The sequence below is a fragment of the Ornithodoros turicata genome, chromosome 6 (assembly GCF_037126465.1).
Source record: "Ornithodoros turicata isolate Travis chromosome 6, ASM3712646v1, whole genome shotgun sequence".
Classification (NCBI taxonomy): domain Eukaryota; kingdom Metazoa; phylum Arthropoda; class Arachnida; order Ixodida; family Argasidae; genus Ornithodoros; species Ornithodoros turicata.
Window position 1 is genome coordinate 21,957,803 of NC_088206.1, and position 13,391 is coordinate 21,971,193.

Genomic DNA, 13,391 nt, shown 5'->3' on the forward strand with positions numbered 1-13,391 from the left:
TGTCGATTCACACCAATCGCATTCTATAGTGTTCTTGGACACCTAAATATGAATCACAAGCAGTGATAAAAATGAAGATTTAGTACACATGCACAGCACAATTGCTCTACACCTCCGTTCTCATCAAAGAAGTAGCTTAAGGTAAAAGTCGGAAGCACAATCGTGCCATAAAGCTTGCGGCAAAATCGGAAGTAGTTGGCGCCTGCAGTAACCTAACTACTGTAGTTAACTACTCAAAATAGTAGTTTAACTAGTAGTTGCCACTACATTTCTGCAAGTAGTTGATAACTACTTTTTAACTACAATCAGGTAGTTTAACTAGTAGTTTAACTACATGTAGTTAACTACTGGCCATCACTGGTGGTTTCCAACAATGCTAAACAGGAATGGATAATGCCATGTTCTGTGCCTTTCATATGACTCAATGCCATCTTACTTTACCCATTTCACTTACGTCCAATGTAAATTCGTCCAGCCTCCATTCGGCAACGTTCTTTGCACAATGATGACCAAGTACTGCGCAGGAAGGGTGTCGTATATGGAAAGCTAGAACACTTACGAAAGCAACGCATAGGAAACTCAGAGAAATATGACTTTTATGTAACACACCTTTATAGAAATGCATTGTGAACCTGTTCCTAACATATGTACAATGTTTCACGGCAATTGACGACTGGAATGAATATAACTTAAAATATTCCTCGAAAGAACACACACAGTCACACATAAATTACCCACACATTCACTGGACGTATAAGTAGAGGGTTTTCACAGGAGGACGGTGTTTTTGTTCAGTGCAGCACATCCTGGCGACGCACAAAAGATTCCCTAACGATCCTCTGAACAAATAACAGGAGATGCACAACAGTGGTACTTGTGATTTGTCGTTCGTAAGGCAACCCAGGTTCGATCAACACAAACCGCTGATCACAGAAGTCTGTCTTTGGCTATCACAACTCCAGGGATCATAAGCTGTACACGATAAATAATGGCAGGTGATGTCGGAAGTCCCCTCGCTGTCGACCACGACGGGATGCCAACGGAATCAGCGGACTGATATACGGTTGGAGAAGAGTGTGCCATGTGGCTCTCCATTTAGTTTTCTTAACGATGTCAAAAAACCTGTTGGATTGCATGCTGAGTTTAAAAATCGCATTCTAGTTAGGAGAGTATTCCATGTAGAATATTCTAGTGCCTTTCAAATGGACACCGTTTCCAGCCCGGAATGAGTGTCTTTCGATCCCATATTCGCCTCCGACCGGTCACGGTCTTTTCGCCGAAAACGAGGTCTCCATGAGGCCAGTAATGCCTCTGGTGCAGTCTCAGTGACGCTTATGTAAGGAGCGTGTTGCGTTCCGTATTCTCCTGATTTGGGATAAACGGGGCATCCGAGGGCGTCACAGGATTGGACCTGACGTTTTCTGGTATTCTGTCATCGTTTAAGGACGTTCGATTACCATGCAGTGACTGCGAAAGATCTGCCTTCTTGTTTTGCGGCGCAGGCTGGAAGGTGCTGAGACACTCCACTTTTGGTTTGTCGACGGGCGTGTGTACGACACCGTTTATCCTGATTGGCGGCCCGTCGGCGTACGCAAACAGGATATGCGCTTTCTGTACTCCATACCCATCGCAAGGCTGCTGTAAGGTAGTCGGTCTCTCTCCTTCCATGAACATTGCCGAATCTATCACAAGATTAGGCTGTAGCGCGTGCTCTACTGCGAGGTCCTCCTTGTAGATGTCTGGGACCTTGCTCAACGCTGCTACTTGCTCGGTGGACGAGTAAAATTCCATAGGCACAACACCGTTATGGCCCTCTTTGGTATCTTGCTGCTCGACCTTGGCGCCTTTTCTTTTGCGAGGTAAGCTATTAGCTTTCTTCTCTTCTTTCTGAAGGTTACAGTTCTTCAGTAAACTGCCCATGCCTGAAAAACGAGACAGCCTAGTAGGACAATCCTTTCCGGAAGACCTGTTCCATATGTTGCTGTTAAAGACCACCGTACTAGTGCTGTCTGTACTACTGGACGTCACTCGTACCATTGAAGAGTGGCTGTTCTGCTTTGGATTTGAGTTGGCATACCAGGAACCTCCGGGAGGCCCTGTACCACGGTGTCTCTTGAACGTTCCGGTTTTGAACAACTGCGTCCACGCACTACGCGCCTCAGGATACTGCACCACCCGAATGACGAAGATGGTGAAGCCCTGCAGCGAGTTGCAGACGCAAAAGATGTACTGGAAGATGGTCCTCGCTTCTCCCACTGCGAACACGCCAAGAATCCACGTGACGCCAAGTAGGGTCATGACTGTGAAGGCTCCTCGCACTTGGGCCGACGTTATCGGTGGAGTTGTGTTTGTGGCAGCACCGGCTGATTTACTCGATGAGCGTGAAGTACAGAGCACCCGAGTGACCATAATAAACACCAGTAGATTGACAGTCAGTATGAGACAGGAGAGGCCCAAGAAGCCAATGTAGTAGATGTAAGGGTTTGCTGAGGTCAAGTAGCAGCTGAGAAAAAGGAATATATTCGGTGGTTAAATTCTGTTGTTTGAAAGGATGTCAGCCTATAACTTACTCTTCTTTATGTGACCGGTAAGGTTCAACGTCTATAAGAACGCAGGCGGCCACAACTGCTGCTGGCATCCCTGTAATGGAACGAAGTAGCGGGCGATCAACAAGGTGTAAAGGCGCAGAATGTAAATTTTCTTGATTTTGAGGAACATGACGACACAGACAACGGAGAAGCGGATACTGCAAGACTCATCTGCCTTCCACTTATCCGTTGCTTTAATATATCCAAGGGTTCTTGTTCTTTATCAGATCAGTTTGCGTAATGCATGAGTTCACAACTAAACTGAATTGTAAACGAAGCACAGAAGCGTATATACGCTTCTGTGCTTCGTTTACAACCGCCGTGGACAACGTGGACAATGGCCGTGGACAACGACGACGATGGCCACGCGCCTGAAGCACCTGCCTCAGTTCCACCGGCGCGGCCATGGAGACAGGCCACCGTCACCGCCTCTCCGTGGCATACCATCATCGCCGGTCGGGGCTCATGTAGAGGAAGACCACCCTCCTCTACATTTGGTGACCCGAACAATGAACACCATGTTCGGAGCAATTCGGCTCTTTACTATCCCAAATTCCTGATGACGCCTTCGACGAGCACTACCACAGCGCCCTATACATGGACCCACCGCCGGCAAACCCCGCCGTTAACGTACCCGGCGCCTTTCCGTCTGCGGCCTCACCGTCCAGCACGGCCCGCCCACCTCTGCAGCCGTGCAGCATTTCACCGTCCGGCTCACGACGACAGCATCACGACTGCCCTTCTCCTGTCGACTGACGCGCCGACGCTCACGTACTGCCCCCCTCCACGGTACCCATTCGGACGACCATGCAACGCTCCAACCGGTCACTGGTCATGCGGTCCTCTAACCAACCATCGCTTTACGGATCCCGGGGACCGCCCTGCGCTGTGCACGGACCCCGGCACACTCACTACCCGCCACTTCCCTTCCGCCTCTCGACGCACATTCCCAGCCGGCCGCGACAACAGAGCAAAGTGCTCGCCTGCTGGTTTCGGCAGTCGCGGCCGCCGACGCCACGGCCCGCATTAGCCAGCGTCTCGGCAGTCTTCACGGCAATCCTCACGGGTACGCAGCATCACTTCCTGGGACCCTATGAGCTCACGCTCCCGTGCCGGTTGCGGCACCCTAGGCCACGACTCTCACGTCCAACGATTCGCCCTTCATCTGCCTCGCTCATCGAGAGCTTCACGCAACGGGTATTGTGCCGTCCCACGAATTCGTCCTGTAGTGCACGTCATCCACGGCCGCCTTCGCTCTCTCCCTCCGGTATAGACTTGATTCTTCCATCTTTCTTATCGCCGCTCCGCGTCTGAGGGGGGAGCCCTGTAGCGGGCCGTGGACAACGACGACGATGGCCACGCGCCTGAAGCACCTGCCTCAGTTCCACCGGCGCGGCCATGGAGACAGGCCACCGTCACCGCCTCTCCGTGGCATACCATCACCGCCGGTCGGGGCTCATGTAGAGGAAGACCACCCTCCTCTACACCTTCTTTTTTTTCTTCTTTTTTTATGCGTCGGAACACAGATGCATGCTGACTGCAAGCACTTGTACGCCACTGGCAGCCGACTTGAGTTCCGCAAATCTCTGCATCACTTACTGGGGTAGGGCTATAGGGGGACCGCTTGGGTATCCCGTTTGGATATAGAGGTACTGTTACCAACCAGTAGCCTCTATTTACGAATATGATGGAACATATACTAAAATGCAAAGTGTTGGGGTATGCCCGTTAAGTGTAGCAGGGCGTGCAACGTTTGCAACGGTGACCAGGATGCGTCTTTGAAGTTAGTCCTTGCATCTGCAAGAGTCAAGTGTACTCAACAACATTTTTGATATCCCTCCCTGTCATATGGTGTGTTTTTAATTCAGACTTTCGTATCTAATGTGAATACCTACTGTTTGGAGCTGTAAAACGGTAGATTTCCTCCGTGGGTAAGAGTATTACGCAGTGTTATGTTGCTGGAAAGTCAATACACAACGTTCACGAAACGTAAGATTCACAATGTCGCATGAACATTGGTGAGCGTCAACTAACGTTGGTCCATTTCTGACAATGCTGCAGGAACGTCCGGCCGCAACGTTGCTTAAACGTTGCCCTGCCATGTTGCTTGAACATTGCTGAATGTCGAGTAATGTTGGTCCACTTTTGATAATGTTGCAGGAACGTTGATAAACGTTGCCCCACATTGGACAACATTCGCAACATTGCTGCAACATCGAGGCCACAATATGTGCTACTAGGAAGTACTAGTAACAGGGAAAGTAACTCAGCTAGATCCTCGAACGTCCAAGAAATATTGGTAGAACACTAAAGAAAACGATCATTTCGTGCATCTGATAAATGTATTCATTGACAGAATAACGTATGATGGCGTACATATGTTCGAATCAGAACCAGTTTGTGCGCTTGCGTACTCGTATGACTTGTCTTCAACTCAAACGTCGAAGCAAACCGATATCGGCATTCCTTTGGTAGGCGTCACCATTTGAAAGTTGGCTTCATCTATCACTTCCATGTATTGCGGGCAAGCCCACTTTAACGAACGCTTAGTGTACGTTTGTAAAGTTTGCGGAACTTTTCATTTATTTGCGTTGCGGGCAGTGGGCGTAGTCACGGGAGATGGGGGGGGGGGGGGGGCTAGGGGGCGCTCGAGCCCCCCCTACCTGCCACAGACCGACCTACGCAAATCGTGCAAATCCGAGGAGAAAATAATATATGAGGGACAATTGTGGCGATCGCGAAAGTTCTTGCAGTTCATGGCGTCTATTTAAGGAGTACTCTTGAATGGTTTTCAAAGTATGAGGTTTTCAAAATACTTCAAATCGCGTGACACCGCCTCATTGGTCATGACAGCCTACATGTAATCGTATTGTGAACGCCCAAACCATATTTTTCCATCCGCATTTTGCGGTGTGCACAAGTATGTGTGTGTTGTCGCATCCAGGATCAGCGGGGGGGGGGGGGGGGGAGTTTTCGTATCGAGCCTCCCCTACCTTGGAGGTGTGGCTACGCCACTGGTTGCGGAAAAGCCAAAGCCAACTTTAACATATGACATCATAGACTTTCTTTACTGATAAATTAGGTTAGCCTCGCCCTCCCAACTTCATTATCGAAGCGGCTTTGGGGGCGAGGCAAGCTGCCATGGCCCTATTAATCTAACCTAACATCACTAAACTAACCTAAGACATCATAGACTTTGTTTAGTGATCAGTTAGGTTAGATTAGTGCGGCTGTGGCAGCCTGCCTCGCTCTGCCAACTTCATTATCGAAGCGGCTTTGGGGGCAAAGCAAGCTACCATGGCCCTATTAATCTAACCTAACTTCGCTAAACTAACCTAAGACATCATAAACTTGGTTGGTTTAGTGATAAATTAAATTAATGGGGCCAGTTCTGACTGACTGTGTCGGGACTAACCGCTCCATATTTTTCTTTCTTTTTCCAATCCAATCCAATCGAATCCCTCGCCCCTCAAAATGCGTTTCAATAATGAGGTGAAGCCGCCTTGCAGAATGGCAACGCCAACCAAAGGAATACACTGGTTTCGTACCAAAAATGACAAAAAAATCAGCAAAAATCACGCTAAACAGCGAAGAAACAAAGAATTAAGCAACGCTCTGCGTTCCTTGAAGTGGGCTTGCCCGCAATACACAGAAGTGTTAAGTGAAGCCAACTTTCAAATGGTGACGCCTACAAAAGGAATGCCCCATATCTTTTCTCCAATATCGCACAGTGACCTTAACATGTTATGACGTAGGATGTCGTCCTAGCACACTCATTTTTCTACCTTTTCACTCGATTCTACGTGTGTTGACACATCACGTTTTGCTGTTTTGACAGTTGGGCCATTCCACGCCAGATGATCAGAAGTGGGTGCTCGGCCATCACCGCCTTTTCTAAAAAAAAAATTGTGCAGGTAGAAGACTCACGTGCAACAGTAGTTCTGGAGGACGCTGCTCAAAATACATTATCTTTCATTCTTTAGAGCTGTGGCGGCTGGTAGCGCCATCGGTGCCTGGCTCAAGGAAGAAGACAGCATCTCGCGCACCCGGCCGCGGGCTTTTTCCGGTTCCATTAAAACCTCCATCGGCAAATTAAGACTTCGCTCCGCGCGCAAGCAGATCCATCTCTTTGGGTGGACAACATTCCACTGGTACTTCTCGGCCTTCGCGCCGCTCTCAAGACTGACTTACACTGCTCCTCAGCTGAGCTCGTCTATGGTACCACCCTCCATCTCACCGGCGCTTTCTTCGCTACTCATCAAGCCGCTCCCGCCAGTACTGACGCCTTTCTGCAACAGCTGCGTGACACTTTGCGTGACATCCGCCCGGTCCCCCCGCGTCTTTCTTCGGCCCCCTCCCCTTTCATCCACAAGGACATCGACAAAGCGTCTCATGTCTTCATCCGCCACGACCGCATGCGTTCCTCCCTCCAGCCTCGGTACCTTGGCCCTTACAAAGTCCTCAGGCGCGCCTCAAAATTCTTCGCGCTCGACATCGTCGGCCGCGAAGACACCGTCTCTTTGGACCGCCTCAAACCTGCGTATCTCGACGCACATGACCACCACCTCCACAGTGTCAGCTTCCCCGACCAGCCGAGTACCAAATCTGACGCCCCTGTCCCACGCCACGTCCACTGGTCTCCCCACTTGGTCCGAACCACTCCGTGACTGGCCGGGGGAGTGTCTGTGGCGGCTGGTAGCGCCATCGGTGCCTGGCTCAAGGAAGAAGACAGCATCTCGCTCGTCCGGCCGCGGGCTTTTCCCGGTTCCATTAAAACCATCTTCCCTTCTCGCTTGATCCTAGTCTCTTGTGGTCGCTCCTATCTTAGCTCCCACAGAGCCCTAAATAAGTGTGGTAACGTAAGAAAAGTATATACCTCACCTTTTTGCCATTTATTCAGCCACGCATGATATGGGGCGCCTAAACGGCGTCAGTTTGGCAGTTTTTAACTTCTTTCAGTTGCAACTCAGGAGTAAAGTGCCCTTTATTGAGTGGGGTTCCATGTAAAGTTTCATGTTCGTGTACATCGCGCGTAAGCGGAGCTCGAAAATGTGAAATTTGAAAATTTTCCCAACTTTCGACGGCCATTTTCCGGGATGTGGCGCTCCATGTCAAGATGTTGTTATCCAGCCCTGCTCCTTTGGGCCGCAACCAATGCCCGGAAGATGACATTGACGGATTTCGATGAACTGAGTTTAAGTGAGTTTGGAAAAGCGAACGTCATTCTCTTTGGAGACTCGAGTGTTTGATCTACATAAGATTATTTAAATCGAATCCGCTCTAAAGCTAGAGTCTGTGTTAATGTTGTCGTCGTGTTTTCCGTCCGTAAAAGGATGAATGTACGACAATTTCTATTATTTGGAATGAGGAAAAAAAAAGGACAATACTAAACAATAAGCAAGGAAATGGACGATACGCACGAAACACCAAGCAAGGAGATATTGGAAGACATCGACACAATGGCGTAGCCACGTGGGGGGGGGGGGGGGTTCATGCGCCGCCCCTACCTTCCACTCGTCGACCCACGCGAATCGTGCAATTCAGAGCAGTGAAAAAAGTATATATATATATAGTGTGTGTGTGGGGGGGGGCAGTGTGACGATCGCGAAAGTCCTTTCAGTTAGTGGCGTCTATGTGTCTAGTGCAACGTCTCCCTTTCAAGCCTCACACCGATGCACCTCAACGTAGACGTGCCTTTTCTTGCCGACCATCTCTGCAGAGTGATCCTCATCATCATCTTCATCTTCTCTTGAGCATATGATCTCTCTTGAGAGAGTTATACGGGACACAGACATTAGGACCTCGGTCGAAAATTATCCGCTGGGCGTGGGCTTCACGGGTGTTGGAGCTACTTGCGGCGTTGCGCTCTTCTCGTCTGTGTACTTCTCCTGGCCCCGACGGAATACCGAATCCAGCGATTTCAAACCTGGGTCATACAGCCTTGCATGCACTCCAACGTTTTATTAACGAGGCCTGGAGGGAGGGCAGAGTCCCGGACTGCTGGAAGGTGTCGCAAGTAGTGCCTGTGCTGAAGCCTGGAAGGTCACTCATGGCTCTTGACTCTTTTCGACCTGTCACCCTCGCAAGCTGCCTGTGTAAGCTCGAGGAGCGTATATGATCCTCGACCAGGTGGAGTGGCATCTAGAGGCAAACGCACTTCTGCCTCAGGTGATGGCCGGTTTTAGGAAGCCCCGCTGTACGATGGATTGCGTCCTTGACTTGGTATAGAGCATTGAGCACGAGTGTGGATGTGGCCGGTTAACTGCTGCTGTCTTTTGGGGCTTATGGTACTGGAAGCCACGCCACACGTGTTGTATGCATTGTACATCTTGAGTGTCGGTGTGTGAAGAAGTGTAGAGTGTCTGTGGTGGATTTCCTCACCTGGAGGGGCGGACGATCTTTCTGCGCACCGACAGTGGTGTGAGTCACTACCACCTTCAGTCATCGGGAGTTCCACAACGGGGAGTTCTGAGCCCCCTGCTCTTCAACGGAGTACTGGCTTCACTCCCGAGCTTGCTTTCCCGCCGCGTGAATATCAGCATGTACGCAGATGACATCTGCTTGTGGTCGTCAGGCATGCAATGGCAAGCGATACGGCATCCGCTTCCGGAATCTCAGACAATGGCCAACTTTCTGTCTCAGCGTGGCATGGATGTGTCTCAGGATAAAACAGTCGTCTTGCCATTTACTAGAAAGAAGCTTGCAGGAGTCCAACTGAAACTAGGTTGGAACCCAGTACGCAGAGTGACCTCTAATCGGTTTCTGGGCGTTGTGCTAGACAGATGCCTATCCTGGTCAGCAGAGGTATCAAGCCTTCGTGAAAAGGCTGGTTACGCATTAACGTCTTGAGGTTTTTGGCTGGTCAACGGTGGGGATCATATCTTATGCTTAGATGCTTGGCCTCCATCCTGCCTTGATTCGCCAGGTGCTAGGGTATCACTTGCTGGCACTCCATGACTTGTGTCAGTCATCTGAGCAAGTTTTGCACAACATATTGGCCAGAAGCGTGAAGGTCTGCCGTGGTCATCCACGTGCATCTCTGAACGACGGAGCTATTGCAGAGGATAGGGAGTCCCCTTTGCAGGTGCTACGCGCAACAGAGCCTTTTCGGCACTACGTTCGTCTTTCTACGCGTCTTTTCGAGCATCCGTTAGCTTCGGCCATTTATAGACGGTGTTTTTCAAGCATTCAAAACGCAGTAATGCCTTATAAGGATCTTATCCCTGCGCACAAGCCGTCGTCCCAACAGCGTAGTCCACTATGGAGTTTTCAAGCCCCCGTTGTTAGCACGGTGGTCCCCGGACTTCCTGACAAGAAATCTGTCTCAAGCTGCGTCGCCCGTCAGTGCAGCTTGGATCTAATGACCCAGTACAGCGACCGAATGGCTGTGTTCACAGACGCTTCTTGCACGGCAACGGGGTCTACTTGTGCATACGGGATCCCGGAGCTCCCCGTTCAAGGGTCGGTTAAGTTATCGCGCCGTGCATCCTCAACTGCTGCGGAGCTCTATGCAATGGCAATGGCAATGGCTCTTGCACTGAGCTACATCGAGTCTTCCTCCGGTGCCAATTGATGGATTATTTATAGCGACCCAAAGAGTGGCCTACAAGCGTTGCATAATGTGTATGTGTCTGACGCAATTTGTGCCGCCTTATAGGAGGCCATCACATCTTACAACTACTGTGCTTCAGCTGGCCACGACATGATATTGTAGTGGATATCTGGTCACTCTGGAATTCAAGGTAATGATACAGCTGACGCTGCAGCGTGTCAGGCACACCAGCTTGCGTCCACGCGGAAGGATATCTTTTCGCGATTTGACGCGAAATCCATGCTACGTTCCCTTCGGCAGCGGCTCAGTAGGAACCTGTGGTTTTCTGGCAGCGCACTGTCCCCTCTGCTGTTTACCATCGACCCTGAGTTAAGTTTACGCGCCCCTTCCTCTCTTCCGCGGTCCATGGAGTGCGTTATCCACCGGCTCCGCCTGAATGTTCCCTACACTGCTCAGCTACTTCACAAGACCCGCCCAACTGCCCTGAGTTTGGCGTCCCCGAAGATGCAGAGCATATCCTTGTGTTGCGCACGCGATACTCTGTTGCCCGATCAAAACTTCAGCGCTCGCTCGCGGCCCTAGACAGTCGCCCCTTTTGGTTTACCTACGCTTTTGGGTGCGCGACCCCCCATGAAAGCCAGTCTGCACTGCGTGCCTTGGTCTCGTTCTTGTGTGAAATTGGCGCTGACGATAAGTTTTGATATTTGAGCCTGTGTCGATGAACCTCCCCACTCTCCAAAGCCAAAATAAAGTTGTTGTTGTTGTTGTTGTTGACATTTGAGCCTCTGTTTCTGTTGTTTTTCTGTTTCTTTGTTTTTTTCCTCTCCTTTCTTTTCTGATTTTTTGTGATTGCTCTGACTGTGTGTGACTCTTTGTACCTGAGTGTCTGCACTCCAAGTGTGTATGTACGTTCATGTGCTCAGAGTTGTTCACGTGGTGTGGAGTAGCCGGCTTCCACGTTGGTGGCGCCAATTTCACCATGCTTTTCTTCTTTTTACTCACTCACTCACTCACTCAGAAAGAAAGAAATACAGACAAGTAACACACACACACACACACACACACACACACACACACACACACACACACACACACACACACACACACACACACACACACACACACACACACACACACACACACAGACACACACACAGACAGACAGACAGACAGACAGACAGACAGACAGACAGACAGAGAGAGAGAGAGAGAGACAAACAAATAAACAAAAGAGGGAAATCATGACATTGGCAGAATCTATTTCAACATCCCGCCACTTAGCTGTTGCACGGTTTCACTGCAGAACACGGCTAAAAAGAGGACTTTTTTTTTCTCGCAGTAGTAGATGTAGTCGCTCAAGACGTAGTTTCCCATTGTTTGCATGGTTGTTTAGTATTATGTAGTGGAATGTGTCGTTTGTCATTGCACTTATTTTGACATGGACCGCTACATCTCGAAAATGGCCGTCGAAAGTTGGGAAACTTGCAAATTTTCGAGCTCCGCTGACGCGCGATGTACTACGGACACGAATATGAAACTTTTTGATGGAGGGGGGGAGGGGGATATGTTTATTGAAAAAAAAATGAAAGGGAGGAAAGGTTAGTCAGGCGTAGGCCGACTTGCTATTCCTTCAATAAAAAAGAAAAGAAGGAACCTGGAACCCTACTCAATAAGGGGCAGTGAATACTTCACGACTGAGTTGCCACTGAAAGAAGTTAAAAACTGTCAAAATGAAGGGAAATGACGCCGCTTTGGCGCGCCATTAGAGGGTGAAGGAGAAACCCGATTTGCATAACGTACACTGTGGGTGATATTACGTCTTTCCACGACATAAAAATCACATGCGTCATCTTGCCACATCATGCGGGGGTGAATAAACGGCAAAAAGGTGATGTATACTTTTCTGATTTTATCGTACTTATTTAGGTCTGTAAAAAATTCAACATAATGTATTTTCAGCTGCGTCCTTCAGAACTACTGCTCCACGTGGGTCTTCTAACTGCACAATTTTTTTAACAGAATCGGTGATGGTCGAACGCCCACTTTGGATTATCTGGCGTGGAATGACCCAGTTAATGTTAATGCTCTACATCTGCCTTCTTGCAATGTTTTATAAAATGTAATGTGCTTCTGTCTCCGACTGGAGTTCGGTCTCGTTTTGCAGGGGCATACAAGTATATGAGTCGCGCCAGCAAAACAGGCTTTCCATTGTAGCTGCACTGCAGCTGGCCCTGCATATACCGCATTGGCTACGCCGGCCACCAACTTGTCCCTGCACCAGACGTCCATTACCGAAATCCTCGTTCGCGGCGCCAAGTCGAGACAAATAGAATGAAATAAATAATGAAATAAAGAAATCGAATTTCGTTGCACAAGATCCAAATAGGTACCTTGTTAATTACGAGGGATGCTTTCTGTGTGTAAGTGTACTGGGGTAGCCAGTTCGACTTCGTCGAAACTCACATCCCCATATTTTTCTTCATCACATCACATCACGAGGGGTGCTTTCGGATGTAACTTGTTAAATAGAGGATAATTTCCACCTTCTATGACTAATGTTGTTATGCTACAAAGCAAACATAGACTAAATGACTTTCTCTGAATATCGCATTGCAGATGACATGAAACTTTGACGCCGATATTATGCGTGCATGCCTCCTAAAGACTGGCTTACGCATAAGTTGGCTTACATTCACAACATTATTGCACAGCACTGCACATACAAAAGTGGAAAACGGAAAAACATGATTTGATTACAACCACGCAAGCAAATGCATCTTTTTTGATAATGTGCGCATAGCTGGATCTAACGGTTGAGTTTGCAATGGTGCACTTAAATTCACGCCCCCCCCCCAAAAAAAAAGGAAGTAGAAGAAACGAGAGAGAGAGAGAGAGAGAGAGAGAAAGTAGCATATCACGAGATTTGCTTGGCAGATTCCAAAGTTTCTCACCCCATGCGACGATGCATCTCTTGAACATAAAACATGTCTCGGAAGAAGCAAACACGTGGATGAGCATCTGGTACATGTTGAGGGCCTCAGCACCCATCCAGGCCAAGCTGGTGAGAAGAAAGTAGTGCATGGCAATGGCTACAGCAAAGCACAGGTCAATCCATCCGAGCTTCTCGTGTAAGGATCCCACCAGAAAGGAAGCATTTAACAGAAGCATGGACACGCAGAGATTCAAGAGGATTTTTCCAGAGCGGTCCTTGTTCAGACACCTACAGAGACGGCAAGTGTACAGTGGAATAC

At 49.1% G+C, this 13,391-nt stretch overlaps 1 protein-coding gene across 1 annotated transcript in view; it reads right to left on the reverse strand.

The window, feature by feature from the left end:
• Positions 1-582: 582 nt before the first annotated feature.
• Positions 583-13,391, reverse strand: part of LOC135396417 (adhesion G protein-coupled receptor E1-like) — a 300,114-nt gene continuing 287,305 nt past the window's right edge. The window contains exons 16-18 of the mRNA XM_064627383.1: positions 13,092-13,360; positions 2,571-2,640; positions 583-2,503 (exon numbers count right to left, since the gene is read on the reverse strand). Coding sequence (XP_064483453.1) covers positions 1,333-2,503; positions 2,571-2,640; positions 13,092-13,360 — 1,510 coding nt within the window. The 3' untranslated portion in view covers positions 583-1,332. The remainder of the gene's footprint in view (positions 2,504-2,570; positions 2,641-13,091; positions 13,361-13,391) is intronic.